Here is a 21,268-nt window from a genome sequence, read left to right on the forward strand (position 1 = left end):
GCCCTTGTGATGGAATTTTCGAAACAGTCACGCAGAACATACTTGATCATGATTCTTTTATCACAAGGGATACCAAACGGAGGATCGTCGCCTTTCAAGAAATCAAGAAAAATTCCTGAGTATATCTAGTGTGGCCCGTGCATGGCATAATGACCTCTTCAAATGTGAACTGACAACCCAAGTAGGTGTAACCGATATAGGGTTCTATTGTGTGTAATTTATTTACACCTACTTGGGTGTCCCACTGCATGAGGCCATGGATGTAAGTTCTAATGCTAGCTTTGTAATCAGAGTATGAAATGAGAAGTGGCACCAAAGATTTGTTGAGTGCTGCCTTGGCAGAAAGATTGCCATTCTATTCCCAGAAATGCCAACATGGCTGATTAACCAACAAAAGACGGTTCGTATTGACCAGTAGCAAGATAATTATACAGTTCAATAATTTCAGTTGAAAGTGAATGTTTGCAAGATAGATTTTTAGTTGTTGTTCCTTTCCAATCTTGAATATTAAGGGTCTAAATATCGTTTTCTCCTAATACTCCTTATTCTCTCACTGTCCCTTTAAATAACATTGCGATAACTCTGTTCTCTCAGAATTTTCATTAGACGCATCCGTTCAACATCGTAGAATTGGACTTGTGTAGAGCGGACCATTTTGGAATCGATGGATCCACCAATCTGTAAGAAGGCGATTCTTTCTGCACCTGACAGGTGATCGAATGTAGATGTAGATGCAGATGAACCCAACACTCATTAACACTCCCAGAAACTTAACACCAACAGTGATGTTTACACATCTCTGATTAGTTCGACTGATTGTCCTCTCGACAATGAAATACAAAAATATACCTTGTGGTGAGCATTGACCCATTCGTACCACAACTGTATCTCCTTGATTTTTCTGCTTAATGTAATTTATCTTATTTTCCGCTATCTTATCAGAAGAATCCTTGTTACTTTATTTCACAAAGGACAAGCAATATTGCTCTCGCATCTTTTCCTTGTGTGTTTGCAGATCTTAATACTACGTCACCACACTTTTAATTTTTTCATGCTATATTTTGTTTCAGATCTGACCGGATATCTCTCTGACAAGTGATGCCTGCAATGAACCACTGTATAACTCATATTCGTCTGTGAGAGGAATGATCAGTAATATCTTTGGATAAATACCTGAAAACATTCATTCGGTAATGTCTACACAACACTGAAATTCTTAACATAAAGACAATGAGGAGGCTAGGTTTTACAAAGATGCAACAGGATGTCAGTTGGATGTTTCCTCAGAATGTTGATTCTAAACGGTTCATTTGTGGATATAAGAATTCCGTATGTTCATCAAGTCAGTAGAGATCCTTCTCGATATGTTATACCATCATGGCTTAATTCTGAAATGCAGTTGAAACGACAGTGAGAATCTTGACATTTATATATTCTAATATATTCTTATACATTGGTATCTAAAGTAATTAGTCCAACAATAGATATGAGCTTAAATAGCAAGTTTTATTAACAAAATATTACATATGACATTGTCTGGTGGGGTTGAAAGATCGACAGGCAGCATCTTTGGCATCTGCAAGGGAAAAGATTCGAAATGAAATTCACTGGGCCATGTACATAGCATAACTCGTCACGAGGAAACCATTTCAGCCGTACCTCACAGAAAGACCAAATGACGAAAAGTGGATCAGTGTTTACAGACTGGAATGGCCTGAATAATAATAAACAAAACCACTAACTATATCATCAGTTGACCAGAATAATATGTTAAGGTGGGGTATCAATATTGAACAGTGTCATGGTATGAAAATATTTCCCCTCACCTTACCTCGCCCGTATCACGTTCAATAATACACTCACCTTACAATTAGTTGCCACCACACATGTCGAGGAGCTTGCACGTGTTTTCCACATTCTATAAGTAAGATAAGTTGTCATTTCAATGTGTATATTTTAATTTGATACAATAGGTTGTTATATTTGATCAGTCACACAGTCATATACACATTGGTAATAACTATGTCTACACCACTTTTTTACCCCCTATATACTTACTACCAAATCTAGTAGCTCGATTTCCTTTTCGGTAGCTGTCTCTATGAAGCCTTCACACTGAAACATGGAACGTTCAAATACAAAAGGATCAATCTGGATACATAGTCACACATGCGTGCTCACACATCCAATCCCCAGCCCTATCACCCTCACGATTTCACTTTTACACTCTTTATTCGTGACAAAAGTACGAAGGGACTGGCTTGCTTCATGTATGTCATCACATTCGATGCTCTTAGTGTCAATCACTTAATTGTCTGCTTCAGATAGTTGGAGGATTGCTGGGTGGAGCTTTTATACGTTACAACAGAAAATACGTTAAAACAGAAAATGCAAGAAGCAATTACGGAAACAAAACATTGACGTCTCTTTGTATACCTTCTCCTGACGATCTTCACTAAGTTTTCCACAGAATTGGCTTTCTATCAGCTCACCTACAGAAGCCTGTGAATATAAACACGTTATTGAATAACTGAGATAGTCATGATTTTGCCATAGCTTTATTTCAATCTCTACGACTAAAGCACACAAAACCATGCTGCATGCTTTCAGATATTTGTACAATGGTGCAAATATGCCACTCTAAGATATAAGTGAATAAATCTTGTAAAACGTAATCACTCACAATACTGGCCATTTCTTTTTCTTTGACGTCATTGAGAAAGTTCTTGCAGTCCTTGCAACGGCGTTTTCCCTTTCCCTGCAGATACATGAAACGGCAAATTGAATTAGTAATCCCATTATATACAGGTTTGTAAACAAAAATACTGCCTAGATTATCCGCCAAACTGTGTGTTTGACACAAATATACGAAAAAAGCTATGACGATCTTGTGCATGGATAAATGAAAATCGGCTGTTTGCCAAACGTTTAAACATCATATGTTCACAATTTGCATAGAAATTTTTGTATATAGTGTCTCACACCAGGACGACCGCAATGCCACGACAGCCTGTAAACATCAACAGTCGTCGGACGCAAGTCCAGAACCTCGACAGTACATTTTCTGATCTCGGGGTAACAGTAATATATTTTATGAACAAGCACTAGGTATTTATCTTGCCTTGCTTATGGGTTTGTTCTTATTCACGGCCTCGGGTGACTGACAGAAGCTGATGGCTTCACAAATGGCGTTAGGTCTCTGTAAAGGAACACGTTCAGATGTCATGTTGGAAATCCCCGCCCTACACACACTGTACACAATAATTATATTATTATACATGTGTACATCTTATACTCTTAAAAGAAACAAGGGCTAAATTGTCAAGCAGGTGCCTTCCCCAACTATCCAAATTCCATTTCATTTTGCACATTGTTGATCATTTTGCAACAAACGATCCCTTCAACAAACGTTAGCTAACGGCACTTTGTATTTCTAGACAAGTTCATTGAAAGAAGACGGTTTGTTGATGGTAAGAATGGAAACAGTTACCTGACTGTTGGCCTTGTCTTTCTTCTCCTGACATATTTCCTCTACTTTTCTCTTACACTGAAAATACACATTTTTTACAATGTTACCCTCAACAATACTGACAAAAATATGCATTCACATTGCTGTGCATGAAAACGAGACATTATGATTGTTGACTCGCTTTCATTACCTAATTGTTTATGTCACATATACCCACATGTAACATGTTTTGGAAACAACGATGCTCTTTCTGATGGTAATGAAGCAAATGGTTAAAAGATAAAGCCAACTAGTGCCTCAGCTATTGTATGTGACGTTCATAATATACGTTAACTATTCCATTAATATCGGATTTTGTTGAGAAACTGTAATGTAAAGAGAAATATGTCTAACCTCCTCCATCTTGCTAGGTTCCAGTGAGGAGCAGTGTTTGTTCATTTTTACCTCCTCTTTATCCTGAAAAAAAGACACGTTCTTTCACATACTTTGTGTGTGTGTTAGAATAATGCTACATACTGCTAAATATATACAGGATGGTTCATTACATTATTCCTATAAAAACGGGATGAATTCGAACATACTTTTGAGCTGGTGGCCAATTCATATTTAAAGTTGGAAACAACAATGACGTTTTTCATTAAATTATGTGCTATGATAAGATAAGGGTTTTAATCATCAGTGTCTCATTGAAACAATACTGTCCAAACATGAACGCATTTTCAACAAACGTGGTTTTTACTAACTACTGATGAGTAGTAATTAGTATTATGTACATACAATCCTCTCGAGTGTCATCTCCTTACGATCAGTGAAGAATGCAATGCAATCAGCACATGTGTCACTTCCATCCTGTATCGACAGGGCCAGAGCTGAAAATGGTTTTACTTTAGTGATTCAGAAACAATGACAATGAATTTGAGTTGATGACAAACGTTTACAAAATAGATTCGAATAAATTGCAAATGGTCCCTTAGATGGACGGAAAGTTTAAAACGATGTTGGAACGCCAAATTCACAAGCCATCATAGTTACTGAAAATTGAAAATGATCTGGTCATTTCAACTACTCACTGTTACTTGCCACAACAGCAACAATAAGTGCGACGAATGGATTCATTGTGCTTGAAACTGTGAAAGTAAACTGTTGAAATGTGTTTAAGTGTAAAGCTTTATATATGTTCCCATCCTCCAAATGTAACGTTAATAATAAATTCAATCAGAACACACTGACGGGGGCTTCTAATTGAAATCAAGCTGATTCAATTGACTCACTCTGCTCAACAAGTATTCTCTGTTTGCAACTTTCACTTGTTGGGACACTAATTGTCACGATCTTGCCAGCATATATTGTGTTCATTAGAACTTTCAGACACCTATTGTGGGTCATAGTGATGCATACTGAAATGAATTTTAAAAATGAAAATATGAAATATCTGCAATTAGTTCACAGTTGGTGAGATGTAGGATGTAAATGTCTCATTACTAAATTATGCCAGATCTAGAAAGGCCATCAAGGAACATAGATGCTGACTCCGTGTATATGCATGTTCTTTGTTCTCATTGATCAAGAAATGCACAATGCCAGAATAAATTTTGTGGAAAAACATGCTTGGTGGTTGTAAAAACATGAATCTGGCACGAAGATGGAAGCGGCTGGGAATGCTAAAAGGACAAACAACAAAACAAAAGAGACAAAAAAGGACAATTACATTTATCGGCATTCATGAAGCAGCAATGAGTCGTCGCAACAGCATGCTAATGTGAGCATAACCACGCGGTTATAAATCGGCTTCAGTGTTCACATGTGAAGTAAATGGATGAGTCAAGAACGAGGACGACTAATGACCGGGATGATCTAATTCATCCTTTTTTAGTGAGGGAATCTCAAATAGTCATGAATGTCTTGCATACGGGCATCATTGATCTGAAGAAAGGTCAACATGTAACCGACAGCCATTGTCGTGAAGCCTTAGAGACGTCGTAAGAAGGCTTATAACTGTTACTTCAGTAGTGACTCAGTGATGGTGTCCTGTTTCTTATGAATGCAAATTGGATCTCACAAAAGCATCTGGGACACTCAATGTTCAGCGTTATCGAGAGCAAGTACTGAATATTGCCGTTTTCTTTTTCAGTCGATAGATATTCCTTGATGACAATGGTTGGCCTCACCATTCACAAGACGTAATCACCCATGTCCAGATCAAGGTATCCACACATTACCATGACCTACAAGGAGCCCCGTTGGAAATCCTATCAAACATCTTTAGATCCATCTTGGAGTGTAAGAAGTGCTACATTTCTAGAACTAGACAACGAAATGCCTCTTTCGGGTTTACGTATCCCTATAGGTCTGTGATATACGATTATATTGACGCATGGTATTAACTCAACTGCGTTATTCAGCATTGTTTTGTGTAAACAGACCCAAGAATTTATAATCCCCTAAACGATGTTTAGAAACAATATACAACTTCAACATGAGACCACAGTTTCGCCTAATATTGGGATAGGTTCAGCTATGGTCATTGTAGATATATTGCCAAAAACACAATTGTGTATAATCACCGTATGTGTATCGACTGCGACTCATCGTGGACACGTTTCTATACAGATGAGCAACAAGAAGGGATGTTCTGTTCAGGGAGATAGCAGCTGTACATAGTACAGTCCCCGATTCCCCTTCGAAGAATCCATCCTTTTTGTTTTGACTGGTTGTCGGGTAACATTCTATTTTGCACCTTCTGGTGACGTGACAGCGTCTCGTTTTTATGTTAGTATTATATTTGTTATACGTATACACTGTTCGGATGTCCCCCTTGTTTGCTCATTAATCTTTCGAGAGATTATGACCATTAATGGAGTGTATGTGTGGTTCAGACTGAGTGCGTGCGTATGTGCTTTAATGCAACGCACATTGCATTGCAAACTTTCTAGTAACAAGGAACTCAATCGGCTACTTGAACAAAATGACATTTGGCATAAGTCAGTAATCTTGGCCACGAGTTATTAATGTTTAAAATCCCCATTGACGAGCAATGTTTTACATCCGGTGATATACACGTGTTTGAACATAGACTTATTCATACTTTTGCACTTAGTAAAGTTAACGTGACTTCTGTGGCAGCTTTTCTGATTGAAAGTTATTTCCAGTAATCGATGCATTTGCTGATCACATGACCCGTTCGTTCACAAGGATGAGACTGAAAGTGTGGGTACATTTGTTCATGAAATATGTCCTGGGTTGCAATCGTCTGTAAACCAGGAAGCGGTTTCCCTAAATTAAATGATACATGGTAATGTGAGAACTCGTTTAGTAGCAGCCCACATACAGAGCACTGAAGAGTTGATTATGATTCCTGCTTGTACTCGTTCATAGTTAACCACAAAGAACTAATGTCGACACCGCAGAAAATTAATGCACACCTCAATGGAGACGTGCTGCTTTTCCAAAGATCAGTTGTGTATGACAGACAACGAATAATGACATAGGCGTTGTGAATTTCCATGTGTTTTAGAAGACAAGAGTGAGTAAGTGTGACTTTAGCAATTTTGCAGAAATGACCTCAGAGGACACCAGAAAATGGCTTCACACAGAGCAAGCGTCAGGTGATAATAACTATAAAATTTCCAACACTTTTGTGTCAGGCAAAACTTTGTGTTTGTCCTGTGTTGTTTGTTTCAGTAAACTGTTGACTGTTTCTTTTGTCACTTTGCACAATCGACATTCCACATCTTTGAACGTGGAAGGTTTGGTGTAAATTGTGTTAAAGAGAACACTTTTCGAAACGCCCGTAAACATGTTATTGGGCTGCTTCTCATTAAAATGACTATTTCTATTATCATTAAAAATACTTTCCACAACTTTGATAGTGGAAGCTTGTGGTCCGAACATAAGCATCACCACCTTGGATGCAGATCTTAGTGTCAGTATCAAATATTCAAACTTTACCTTTGTATAGAATAAAATTCAAGGAGCTCCAGTCTTGATGTCTACATTACACAACCAAGTGAGCTCCTTCTTCAACGTGTGCAAAGAACATTACACTTACACTTGCTAAAATTCATTTTCATCAGGATTACTACTTAGAAGGGCCTCCAAAATATTCCTGGAAGACAAGTGTGACCATTGTAGTAGAATACACTGAATTTATTTTGAACACCTACTACCATCACAGTTTGAGAATGATTTTTACATTTGTGATGAGCAATATTCCAACATTTCCAGCCTTTGGTGTATAATTACATTTCACAACATTCGAGATACAACTTAGCATGCTCTTCGTACGAAGATATCCAAGGGTGTTTACATATGACATATGAGATTTCAAAGGCTTTCATACTACACTTGCTCTGAAGTGATCAAGACTACAACATTCAAGGCACACTAAAGCTTTCAAAACATTGTATGGTAGACATATGGAGGATATTTCGAAATATGATGTTCCAAGGATGTGAAAAGTGTTTTGTCGGTTACTTTGACTCAAATTGAGATATGGCAGCGTCAGTTTGGCAGACTGATAACAATGTGGGCGATATAGCAGTTCTCTGACAACTGTTGTTGATGAAGGGATCGATACGATAATTTTTCCCCGCCGTGCTATTGCTGGGATTTAGTATAAGCGGCGTATACAATACTCACTCACACTCAGTCATTCCTTCATGCGGGCCACATTTAGTGTTTAAAGCGTTCACTCGATAGACCTGCTCTATTCTACACGAGGCACAATGTCTGAAGCCGATTGAATCTCATTGTGACCGTCACAGATTTTTCAGGTCCTGTTTAGTCATGAGGTGCTGAAATTATATCTGCACCTAATATACTGGTATAATAATCAGTGTTGTTGTTGTTGTGACGTTGTATCTTGATTTGCTTTAAAAAGAAACATATATCCGTGAATCATTCCGTTTTTGCTGTTATTCTGTTTCATTTTTCTTGTAAACAGGTGAACTCCTTTATTAAGATGATAAGCAAAACAACTCATTTATAAACAGCTGGTTATTTATTTCAGTGCGAGTATACAAGCAAATTCAATTTGAGGTTCCGCGGTGAACTATGCTCTGCAAAAGATAAAGCTTCAATCAGCAGATATCCCATACAATTTTGGGACATGGAAATAGTTCCTTTTCAGTCCTATGAATAAATGGTTGGATTTGAAATGTTCAGCTAGTATACACTAGAACCGTTTAGACAACCACAGGTCAATAATTTCTACTAAACCAGTTCGCAAAAGCACAGATATCACAAATAAATCATTCAGAAACATGTTCGACAACCAACTCCTCTCGGACAATCCTAGGTGTAAATTCATAGTATACGTCTTGAGGACAATGCAGATGTAAATTTATAGTGTACGTCACGAGAACAATACAAAATGTAAGTCTATAGTATGCGCCTGTCTAGTATCACGCACCACAAAGTTTCTGGACAATTTCACGTCCGTAAAAATACCATTTTCTACTTATGGCGACGTTTTTCTCAAAATCAAAAACATTGTAGATTGAGGCAAACCTCAGTCGATATTACACAACATTTGAAAACATATTTAACGGTGCATATAACTATTAAGCAGGAACATGTATTTAACTGCCTTCAGCACAGTAGGTCAAATATACCTTGTTTCGTGATACTTCACAACCTGTAGTACTCTGGTAAAATCTGAAACACAAACAAATGAGGATTGTGAGTAACAAACAAGCATGATGCAATCAATAATGGTGCATTCACATGTAGAAAAGTTTTAAAATATGTGGGTTGCAAGCATGTACAAACTGTATTTGTTCTACATAATAGAGTCAGTGTTATCATGAGCAGATGTTCACACAGATTAAATTATGTCTTCTCTTCCCTGAACCAATGTCACTCACACAACCATCAGTATACGTGTTTGTATAAACTACCATCTTCGCAATGCATGTCATGCGTTTGTCGTGATAAGCTTATGCTTGATTAAAGAACTTGCACATTTAATCTGACACAAATATGACGAATGGTTGTCAGCCATGGTTTGTACAAAGTGATCCAACAAAATTACATTTAGATGTTTAGGTTGCAATTGGTTGCTTTGGGTGGGTTCTTGTTAACTCCGAACTCAACATGGTGGCGGGTTGTAAATAGACAATCCAGTAATCAGCAGCATCATCATCCATCTACACAACAGGCATATGATGCCGTGTCTGAACGAAGTCAACACACATGACAGTCCGGTACCACTTATGACAAGAATGGGACACTGAAGACCAACTCTGACCCGGATCTTCACAGGTTAGGAGTGTAGGTACTGATATATCTTGTTGTTTAGTACTGGTCCAGAGCATGATATGCTTCTGTATTGTGCAGAGTGTATGGGTATTCAGCATTGGCTGTGTATAAACATGCATTGTGAGAAATTCATCGGCATATTGAACTTACATGGCCGTGACTGAGGTAAAAAATGAGAATTGAACAGTATAGTCACCCTGCATATTACGTTGTTTATCTTACCTCACACATAAATGCAGTTTTCTGATTGGCTGGGTGTTCTTTTATTTTCAATGTACAGCTCTTAAAAGCTTGTGACATTTTCTATGTGCCTGGCTGGGAATTCCGAAATCATTTAGTAGTTCGTGGTACTGATTCCTCATCTCGGATAACAGTGAATGACGTATGGTGAACAGAAATACCGATGTTTTGCGAATTGGTTTTTCTTGTCGTCTACAAAATCTAATGATGGTTACAAAATATTTTGTACTCTTGCTTCAAACACTTCAAAATTAACATTGAGCTGTTCGGTAAGATAAATCCGTTGTTCACTGGTCCCTCGGGACCCATGGGTTGATGTACTCTCGATGTTTGTTCATGTCTGCCTCGCCCTTCCCCACACGTTCCCCTCGTGACCAGTCAATTACAACTTAAAGTGTACCATAAAGTTAGTGGTATTAAAAAAAGAGAAGAAGAAATTATCTTGCTGTTTAATTGCTACCTGTTGGACAAAGGGCTTTCTAAGCAACAAGTCTTCACTTTTCTCTGGACATAAAGTAGCTAGAGTGCAAACATTCTCGGGATCCTGAAAGAGAAATAATTGAACAACAATCATTCATATGTTACGATGTGATCCATGTGCCTAACGTAAGCTCTGTTATCTTCAATTTACTTCGCAGTCTTATGTTGGACTGCGTTGACTGTTTGATATATAGCGAGAATGTGGTCTGGCTGTGTAACTGTGACACCTCCATAATAAAACATATTGCGTCCCACTATTGGATTACTGTAGTTTACATCAGATCTATCTAAAGGTTAACTAGCCTGTAATTAATCACCCACATCTTAACATCCTCCTATCAATGACAAAATGTATTGTTTCTAAAAATTTGTTATTCGAGTGTATAAATTGTGAGCATATTTCATACCACGTTTTCAAAATGTAATTCAACACCTCGGGGATCAGCGCGCGATGCACTAAACAAGAAAGTAAAAAGGTTTTAGTAGAATTAAGTACCCCAAAATATATGTATTTCAACAAACATTAATGGCAGCTGTGTGTACTATGTAACTTCAGGAAATTTTATGTGGGTTACAATGAAGCATGATTGCGTCACAAGATTGTATTTAAAATTAATCAATGTGCGACTATTTTCATTACTTTAGTATATAAGACAAGAGTGTACTTACGATTTCCTCCAGAAAGTAAGCCGAAAGCGTGCTGCAAACGCCATCACTGATGTACTGTGCGATCGATTGCTGTCATAAAGGAGAGATGCACGATGAATCCATGGCAATAAATTATGCTTGATATGTGCCATGTATCAACATATACCTCGTCCTGTTTAGCAACATTTTCAGCAACGCATGCTTCTTTAGGTTCGTGAACACTGACCTTTTGGGAATAAAGTTATATTTAACTATATATGATGATAGAAACAAATCCAATTTGTATCTCAGTGTATAAGTTCTTACCGTAACTTCAACTGTGTCGAAACTGGCAATGAAACTAGCAACAGCTTCCTCACAGTTAGTACAAGCATTGTCATCCTGAAAATGGAATACAATTTCGTTCCTGGCATTGTGTTCAGTTACGAATATTTGGGCATTTGTCTGAGCACATTTGTTGAAACGTATAAGCATGGCAAAGATTCTTGTTGTTGGGAACCACGGGATTTAAGGTACCCAAGACTCTAGTTATCTGAGAGCACTTTACTAAGATCATATAAATTTTCGCTGTTATTACCGTTTGTATTGAGATCTGTACAGACTTTTGGAAGTCAACGTCTCGAGACACAGGTGTGCAACACTGCACCAAACACCAGAATCCTTCAACACAAACACTTTTCATCAGTTTTAAATCATCTTACAATATGCATTCAGTTTTGCCATTAATAATTTGATATATAAAATACAATGAACATTTACCCCATGCATTGTTTAAATGTCCTTCCGGGGTTTTTTTCTGAGATATTTCTGATAGATATTTATTCAGAAATGGAACAATTTTGTGTACCAAACGTTCAAAAACCTCCTTTGGCTTACCGCGTTTGCCACGACATACCGAAGGAGTCCTGGTGCAAGCGGATGGACAGCAGAGGAACACTAAAACAAAACAATACAACTTTCAAACATGTGAGATACTCGAACTATTTACAATATTCAAACGACCTTTGTATGCAAACCATGTTTGATTAGGTCATAATATTTGCCCTAGCAGATAGGCACATGTGATTGATGAATCGTGGTCAACCATAACTGCCCTGCTTGAGAGTGTTTATTCTTCCATCACACGGGATAACTACTTCAATGTAGACATAGTCTGGGATCTTTCAGTGCAGTTTACTCTCAATTAGTATTGAGTTGTTATTTTTTCAGTATGCTATTGTTCCCGTTAGGTTTATGATAAATTGCTAGCTATCCTTTGGGCTTTACAATATCCTATCGCTTTACAAATCTCTATATACATAATGTGGCTGAACCATTGCCTGAAGGGACTGTACATATAACGAACAAAATATTCAAATGATGAATCAGAGGACAACTGGTCAGTTTCACTGGTAATTCATGGTAAGAAGTTATCGTCATTAAAATTGTCATTTGTGTGATGTTGGTTTCTTAATACTTGTAGAAACGTCTTGAAACATTTACTTACTGATTCATATCAAACGTATGGTGAAAGGTAACCACATATTTCATCATTGACGAATTGTCCTACCATTGCTTGAAATGTAAAGAAAGAGATTACAGCCATGAACTCTGAAAACATGTAATACCAGTTGTCTTAACTGGCTTGATTGCTGAACGCATGGAATTTAGTAATTGATGAACGATTCGTGCACAAGTATAAAGGAGTGAGTGATTTAGTCAGTCAGTAACGTTACATCGGCAATATGTAAGCCATATCGTGACGAGAAGATGTTTGATATTGAAATGGAATGTGCGTCACCAACAACTGAAGGTACATACTAGGAACCAAATATAAAAGACAACCGACTAGCGTAAGAGAAAGACATTTCTGACATTTGCAAATACTAAGCTTCGCTCCATTCCTTTAAAATATTTACGTCGTATAGAAAGAAGTCATTTGACAAAAAATGAGATTCTACTCATCATTCAGCATCATTTCTCATCCTGTGTAGTTTGTTAACAGTAAAGAGCAGTGACCGAAACGTTAACAAATAACATCCAGGTCCTGCAGCAAGATATCAGATGATGGCAACATCATATTAATGAAGGCGTCACAATCGTCTACATTCGGCGTGAAATTAACTGTATACTTGTGCAAACGCATCCTCGATATCTGAAGGGTATACGTTCCGATTACTCTCCACTATACCACTTACCACGCCCTCCTCGGTTACCAATCTTGCAATTACTCCGGCAATAATTTCTTTGCAGTTTGCACAGCTGTCGTCATCCTGAAAGTATTACATCCGATCATGTTTGCTATACCCCATATGTTGTAATTTGACATTGTTCAAGCACACAAGGAGTTTGTAATCATCTTCCAACAAACGAATTGCCTTCATGATATATAGCTGTCTGACATGGCCAACTGTTGATGTTTACTGTGTCGTACTTATTATACTTCGACTTTGCAATCTCGGTATGAAGATTTTTATCATATTCCAAACAAACAAATTGACTCAATAAAGCTACATGATGTGATGTTTGTTGGAAGGGTGCTTAACGCCGCACTTAGTAATATTCTAGCAATATGGTGAATAGATACATGACACCTTTGGATTAGACTGATGACAACATGATGCTTAGAAGGAGAATCTATTTATACCGCCCGCTGCATCTGGATTCTTTAGCTGCCTGTCCTTCCAGTTATCGGATAGTGATATAACTGAAACATCAAAGTGTATGGTAATGAAAGTATATGGTAAACAAGTGTAGAAATATGCAGTTGCAATCAACTTCTAGATTATACTGCTCCAAAAAGTGTGGACGCCTATTACAACATTATTTGGCTCCTTAACATCTACAGTATATCACAAAATGACATATTAAATGTAACATATGAAAGACCTGGGTTGTTACGAGGGACGCACAACAGAGATGAAACCGACGGAGGTATTCACACAACATTCACGTCCAACTCTGATATACTGTAATAAAATGGGATATTACTCAGTGTTATTCGCTCATTCGACACACTGTTTCTACTAAGGTTACGCGGGCTTTGACACAATAATCGCTTCACGAGTCTGACTTTATTATCAGCATGATTGTTATTATGAATTACTGTCATTTTGTTATAAAACATATTTGAAGGTCACCAGAGACGTCTCATGGGGTAATCCATTGTGCATGTATGTTTATTTGTATGTTTGTGTTTAGGTTGTGTTTGTGCTTCTATGTGTCTGTTTCTGTGGGAGTGTGCATCCCATACAACGACGTAACCTGTTACATACTAGATGAATGTCGGTAGGGATGTGCTGAAGGCCTAAACGAACATGTATTTAAGTTTTATTACTATTATTGCATTACACAACTGAGTCGGCTTCTGACACAGGTCTAAAGATCTTGCAGTTTTTTTATGTTGGAATGAAAATGTTGGATCTATCTGTCAGTTTTTCGTTTTGGATCGCTTCTGTGTGTAATTGTGCGCAGTTTTGAAAAACTGGATTTAGTCATACGTTTTCGTATATAGACCATTATCTATAAAACTTTCCATAAAAATACTCAACACTCTATACCATATATCAATATGTCTGCTTAACGTAGTTGTCAGTGTTTAAGTGTTATTAAATATGTAATCTGCATATCAGATATCGTTTGCTATGAGTAAGAGTCTTTGAGTAAGAGAACAGTGTGTGTACGCACTGTATCATCCAAATAGTGCTCGAAAACCTGTTGTATGAAGTAGGAAGCATAATATATAATTTTTTTGTTTGTGTTTTCGCAAACGAATACGATTTAGTTTCGTATCAGCGTCCATGAACAATGTTTGTACATACATTTAAATTTTACTACCAAACACTGAATTGTGTGTATATCTGTCCCTCGTACACCCGCATATAACTTCCACTACGATAGTCTTTATGTTGCACACGATTCTGTTCTCAAAGTTTACAGCAAAACAATGTACCAAAGAGGTACGGATATTTTCACGTTTTCAAATGTGTTCGAATACTATTTACACATCAGAAATGTTATTCACAAAGTGCAATTATTGTATACTTCTTATTTCAGTGTATATCGTTGTGTATGTTGTGTGTGTGTGTGTGTGTGTGTGTGTGTGTGTGTGTGTGTGTGTGTGCCCACTACCACGTGGTCTTTGCACTGAACGATTAGCTGCATCTAGTATTTTTAGTACAAAGCACTAACTTAATCTCTACCTTATTGTTCAAAGGTTCCTTGGAATGTGGTAAGATGATTATGAATATTCAAATATGTGTGAATTCCCATGGAGTATAGTTTGCCCAAAGAGTGTTTACGTTGTAGATGCTTCTATTTACAATATCTTCCGGCAAACAATTTCCAGGTGTATGTGTTCGTACGTACAGACGTGTGTTTTTGGGATATGTGTACACATAACAACGTTCTCCTCGTTGAAAGGGTGAACAGCTCATTTTAAAATATCATCTTCACATGAGCTGCACATACTGTTGTTCAGTTTATGCATATTTAACATGCATTGAGGAGATTTCAGTCCAGTAAAGTCCATTCTGCTATATGTGGAGGGGTGAAGGTATATTTTCGTCAGAGCCGGGTACTCCTATCAGGTGTGAGTCAGTGAGTGAGTGTAGTTTTACGCCACACTCAGCAATATTCGAGCTACATGGCGGCGATCAGTAAATGTTGATCAGTAAAACTTGAACAGACAATCCATGGACACCATGAACGTTATTCTAGGCATTTGGGACGACATGTGTCAACCCAGTCAGTCAGTCTGACCACCTTATCCCGTCACTGAAGGTCAGTTCTAACCCGGATCTTCACAGGTACCACCCATCAAGCATTCTATCAGTGTGTGCCAATTATGACACGTGATAAAGATTTTAAATATCACATTCGAAATCACTTTGATGTTTGGTGGATTTTTTTTCTGCTAAACGCCTTCATCAAGACAGTAAGTAAAACAACACATTGGTAAACCTCTGATTATTTATTTACTTATATAAATAGCATTATTTCATGGGTGATGTTCAAGTTGTGTTTCTTTGTTGGACCTGCATCATGCCGCTGCCCTGTAACAAATAAAACTTCGTTCATATGATTTTCCAGTGGCAGAATATATTGTTACATGGAATGTTTTCATTGGTAATCGTATGAATTAGATGTTTGGATTTAAGTTGGGTAAAGGCTGTGCTGAAGGAACATGTTTCTGTCTTCACTGTTCAGGACATGGAGGAACATGTTTCTGTCTTCACTGTTCAGGACATGTGCCTACAGGCGCAAAAGTAAAATTACATCAGGCACACTTGGGATGAAATGGTGGGACGCCATCCAGTTCCACTAACAACGTAGCAAGAACCAAATCATTCCAAGAACATGGAATGATCATCCTCACGCAAAACGGCCTCAATGGACCAACATATTTAAAGGTGCCAGGCCTGCATCAACACACAAGGTGGACACACCGTTTGAACATGCGTGTTTGCATCTGACAGGTGCACTCTTCCAGTGGACAATTGATCTTTACCATACCATCAAAAAGTTTACTATCCATGCGAAATGATTCGTACTCGGCAGTGAAAGTTAAACGCTGATTCTGTTTGTTGTTTGTGCCTAAGAAACAAATTTTGCCCTTGAGCATATATTTAACTTTTCAGTAATGAAATGTGTGTTTTTCTATTCACGTACACAAAACGAAAGTTTTTGTAATGATTCTTTAAATGTTTAACACTCTTCATGTCAGAAACCAGTTCGTTAAGTATCCGTTCCTCCAGTAATTCAACATCAGTCAATATTGCATCATTGGAACACACATATTTAACAATGTATGTCTTGCATTATGGAAAACTCTAAACCATACCTTATTGAGTGATAAATCATAACTTGTAATGTTTCGTTAACATCTGAAACATACAGATATAATGATTGTCAGCAACAAATAAAACTCATGGCACAATAATAGTGCAAATAAAACCTGCCACACACATATGCATATCTTTGTACAAATAACCAGATTACCCTGTACATTTTGTCAAAAAATGTTATGAAACATTTTGATGTGAAAGAAACTTTGTATGCTAATTTGATTATACAATATATTCTGGGACGAGTATGGCGGGTGATGGTTAATTCTGGTTTGTAGAAAAAGGAATGATATTTAGCTGTTTAGGCATTAAGATATATGGTCGTTACATTCCTACCTTTTGGACAAAGGTATTCGAAAACAAAGTATTAGATGGCTTCTCTCCAACTTCCTCTGGACACAACGTGGCCAGAGTGCAAACCTCCTCAGGATCCTGAAGGAAAAATAATGGCAATCACTTCCAGTCATATGTGACAGTATAATCTATTGGATCACTATAAGCTTTGCAAATCTTCACCTCGCTTGAGTGGCTGAAGTTGTATAAACAACGCTGTTTTATGTTTAATTTTGTTCATAGGAAGAATGTGATTAAAACATTAATGTATTGCTCTTTCGCTTTAAGCGTTTGTATTCTAAACATAGCAACTATATCGTAAAATACATCAGATCTACAAATTCCAACACTAGGTCACAAAAAGGTTTTGTTATTATCGGTGTGTTTATACTTGTTCGTCAAGTGAAAAAAATTGTGCTATTATCTCATACCACGTTTTCAACAATATAATTCAACACCTCCGGGATCAGCGCGCGGACCTCAGCGGTGCACTAAAACAACAAGATAAAAGCTTTGTACTAAAGTGCAGTACAATTTGACTTTCTTACAATCAATATAAATGACAACTGTACGTGTCGATTTAGGGTTGTGAATGTCGTTACAATAAAGTCATTTAATACGTTAGAAAAGACAACATTGACACATAATCCACATAATGTGCAATGCATGGCTACAGTAAAAACACACATATCATATACTTACGATTTCTTCCAGAAAGTAAGCAGAGAGAGTACTGCAAACGACATCGTTGATATACCGTTCAACGGATTCCTGTCATAAAGAAGACATGCATAATGAACAAAAAACAACACACAAAAAACAACATATGTTCGTTTCCATTCTTAAGCATCAGGTGAATAGAATTTCATTACTTTTAACTATAATTAAAATCAAAAGTGCACTTCAGTGTATATGTGCTGACCTTAACTTCAGCTGTGTCTAAACTGACAATGAAACCAGCAACGACTTCCTTACAGTTTGTACAAGCATCGTCCCCCTGAAATGGAAACGAATATCGTTTCAGCCATTATGTTGAAGCTTGAAAGCTCCAACGTTCAAAGTTTCGTGGACTTATACAATATCCTGATGAACATGGAATATAACTCAATCACTGATCACGTTATTACCGTTTGTACTGAGCTCTTTGTGGCCTTCTTGATTTGACTGGTCAGCGTCTCGGGACACAGATGTGCCATACTGCACCAAACCTCAGGATCCTTAAACGCAAGTATCTTTCGTCAAGTATACATGAACATCTCAAGCAGTAAATTCATAGATGTTTAGACAATTTAAGGTGTATATAATTATCAAACATGTCCTTAATTACATCTAGGATATTCATAATTTCGTTTATTCAGAAATATATAGGTGTATTAGATGTAGAAAATGGTGGTGTTCTTCGTCTTACAGCGTTTTCTACGACATACTGCAGAAGTCCTGGTACAAGCGCTTGAACAGCAGACGAACACTAAAACAGAACATTATAAGTTCAGACTTCGGAATTGCTGATATAGGATATTTATTTAAAAACTGAAGATAATCAATTCTGTAATTGTGATGGAAGAAGCATAGGCAAGTGAATTATACTGCATGACTCTTTTGATTCTTTGATTATAAATATTAAATGCTAAAACAATACCATTGGGAAAGAAGTCAGGTTTAACAGTTCTTATATTTGGGATGACACCTTCCAGATCGCTGACTTTCTGTACCGTTAATCAGGTGCATGACGCTGAGGGTGACTGTTCGATTGACTCAACCTAACAATACTACAACAATCTGTACTTTTACTTACATTTACTTACTGATTACAACTATTTACTTACTGATTCATAGGAAACGTATGGTGAGAGGTAAGCACATATTTCATTATTCAGGAATTGTTCTACCATTGTCTGAAATGTAAAGGAGATATTTACATCACAGAGATTCATAACAGGTGAAAGAAAGTTTCAATCAATGGCGTGGCGTGATTTCCGTAATCAACGAGCCGGTCGTCCAAAGAATTCAACTTACAAACGACAACCTTCAATCTACATTCTGTAATCTGTTGACAGACGAATGATGCATGGTATGACTATAGAATAATTGGCGAAACATAATTGCATGTCCTTACACATTGCTAAATATGGACAACAATACTGCTCGTGATATTAAACCCCTATAACTTCATCTTGCATTGCCAGGAAAACTAATCATTGCTAATTTACTTGTCAGGGATAAAAAGCAATGCCTCTACTCATATCTCACACGATTCGTCATTGACATTTGCCTTCCCTTGACAGAGAGATTTATTTGACTGGCGTTTCTCTATACACCTGAAAAAGCAATATTTTGCCTTTTTGATAACACGTTTAATGGCTTACCACACCCTCCACTGTTTCCAATCTTGCAATCACGCCTGCAAGGATTTCTTTGCAGTTAGTACAGGTGTCGACATCCTGAAAAAAATATGTAAGATCATGTAAACGTGTGACGTTTTTTACCTCTCCACAAATACTTTGGATGCCCATGGAAACGGCAAAATGATTGATCTTTACATGATTTCCATCAGAACTTTCAATGACCAAAAACCTTAGCCCGGAATGAGTTTTCAAAGTAGAAATCTCTTCACCGGATGAAGAAGCATATGACGACGTTTGCTCGTTTTAGATGAACCAGATTGAGCGTTTTAGCCATGGTGTATTAGTGTAATTCAACAACCCTGCCCCCCTGCAAAATGTAAGCAATTTCTATGCATAGGGCATGGCGTGACCAGCCGATTGATTGAATCGGGCCCATTCAACCTCCCGTCTAGATGACGTCAGGGCCAAAGTGGTGTGTTGAGAAACAGGAACACGGTCACTGGCCCCTGTTACCCACAACCACCAGGATCCCTTCCTCCACCGACACAGAGCCGCAACCCACAGCTAACGTGTTGGTAGACCAAATATTTCCCCGGGTCCACAATGGGGGTTTGGCGAGCACTTAGCGTTACTCAGCACCAGCCACTACGAGGAGGTGTCTCGCCACGGGTGTCCATATGGTGACTAGATACGTGCCACCTTTGGATTAGATTATTGAAAACATGATGCTTAGAAGGAGAATCTATTTATACCGCTGCATTTGGATTCTTTAGCTGCCTGTCCTTCCAGTTACCGGGTAAAGATATAACTGAAACATCAAAGTGTATGGTAATGAATATCTATGGTAAAGAAGTGTAGAAATATACAATCGCAATCAACTTCTAGATTATACTGCTCCAAAAAGTGTGAACACCTATTACAACATTATTTGGCTCCTTAACATCTACAGTATATCACAAAATGACATATTAGATGTAACATATGAAAGACCTGGGTTTTTATGAGGGACGCATTACAGAGATGAAACCGACGGAGGTTTTCACACAACATTCAGGTCCAAATCCGATATATTGCAATAAAATGGGATATAATCAGACTTATAATGTAGTATCGATTTCTCCAGGATCGGGTGGTAAGACTTGCTGGCTTGGTAAACACGTCATCGGTTCCCAAGTGCGTAGATAGCTTATCGTGCTGTTGATCACTGGATTCTCTGGTCCAGACTCGATTATTTAAAGACCACCACCGTATACCTGGAATATTGTTGAGTGCAGCGATAAACTAAACTCACTCACTCACTCAACGTCTCACAACGTCAACCTACCCGAGCCAAAGGAGACACAAAGGACAGCGATGAGAAGTGTGGTATTCATTTTCGGGGATACGATGTTGACGTCCAGTCACATTGTCTGAACTGAATGTCAAGCAGGTATATATACCCCAACTTGGGTAGGCATGTGTGCAATCTGATGCCAATTAAAGTTACCACATTTCTAATAATGAGATCAAATGGTAAATTCAGAACAGCTGTCACCTTTGTTTACTAAACGCGGGGTGCTATTAGAGTTGTTCAATGTATCACATTGGGAGTCAATAAGTTAATGTGCTCATTAAGGGTTATGAGATGCGTGTTGGAAAATGTTTGTAATGAATCAGCAACGTAGTTATCA

At 37.7% G+C, this 21,268-nt stretch overlaps 1 protein-coding gene and 1 long non-coding RNA gene across 2 annotated transcripts; both read right to left on the reverse strand.

Annotated features, from left to right (window-relative positions):
* Positions 1 to 1,553: 1,553 nt before the first annotated feature.
* LOC137285153 (uncharacterized) lies at positions 1,554 to 2,754 on the reverse strand. Its single transcript, XR_010956956.1, has 5 exons — positions 2,684 to 2,754; positions 2,437 to 2,502; positions 2,059 to 2,115; positions 1,864 to 1,918; positions 1,554 to 1,576 (listed from the first exon to the last, which is right to left on the reverse strand). It is a non-coding gene; the product is annotated as an uncharacterized lncRNA (long non-coding RNA).
* A 358-nt stretch (positions 2,755 to 3,112) lies between these two features.
* Positions 3,113 to 20,971, reverse strand: LOC137283976 (prosaposin-like). Its single transcript, XM_067815643.1, has 18 exons — positions 20,923 to 20,971; positions 20,351 to 20,406; positions 19,620 to 19,694; positions 19,080 to 19,148; positions 18,662 to 18,721; positions 18,381 to 18,470; positions 18,176 to 18,250; positions 17,956 to 18,024; positions 17,685 to 17,744; positions 17,257 to 17,352; positions 13,273 to 13,347; positions 11,972 to 12,031; positions 11,402 to 11,476; positions 10,428 to 10,511; positions 4,247 to 4,318; positions 3,863 to 3,925; positions 3,491 to 3,547; positions 3,113 to 3,199 (listed from the first exon to the last, which is right to left on the reverse strand). Exons 1-18 carry the CDS (start codon positions 20,969 to 20,971, stop codon positions 3,113 to 3,115), a joined length of 1,272 nt encoding a protein of 423 aa, XP_067671744.1.
* Between the last annotated feature and the right edge of the window lie 297 nt (positions 20,972 to 21,268).

Source organism: Haliotis asinina, chromosome 5, assembly GCF_037392515.1.
Source record: "Haliotis asinina isolate JCU_RB_2024 chromosome 5, JCU_Hal_asi_v2, whole genome shotgun sequence".
NCBI lineage: Eukaryota > Metazoa > Mollusca > Gastropoda > Lepetellida > Haliotidae > Haliotis > Haliotis asinina.

Bases quoted from the DNA above. Each gene is read 5' to 3' on its own strand.
- LOC137283976 (XM_067815643.1), bottom strand. From the start codon at position 20,971: ATGAATACCACACTTCTCATCGCTGTCCTTTGTGTCTCCTTTGGCTCG. The intron at 19,149-19,619 runs GTAAGCCATTAA...TTTACATTTCAG, and splicing joins TGGAAACAGTGGAGGGTGTG to ACAATGGTAGAACAATTCCT. The intron at 3,200-3,490 runs GTAACTGTTTCC...GTTCCTTTACAG, and splicing joins AAGACAAGGCCAACAGTCAG to AGACCTAACGCCATTTGTGA.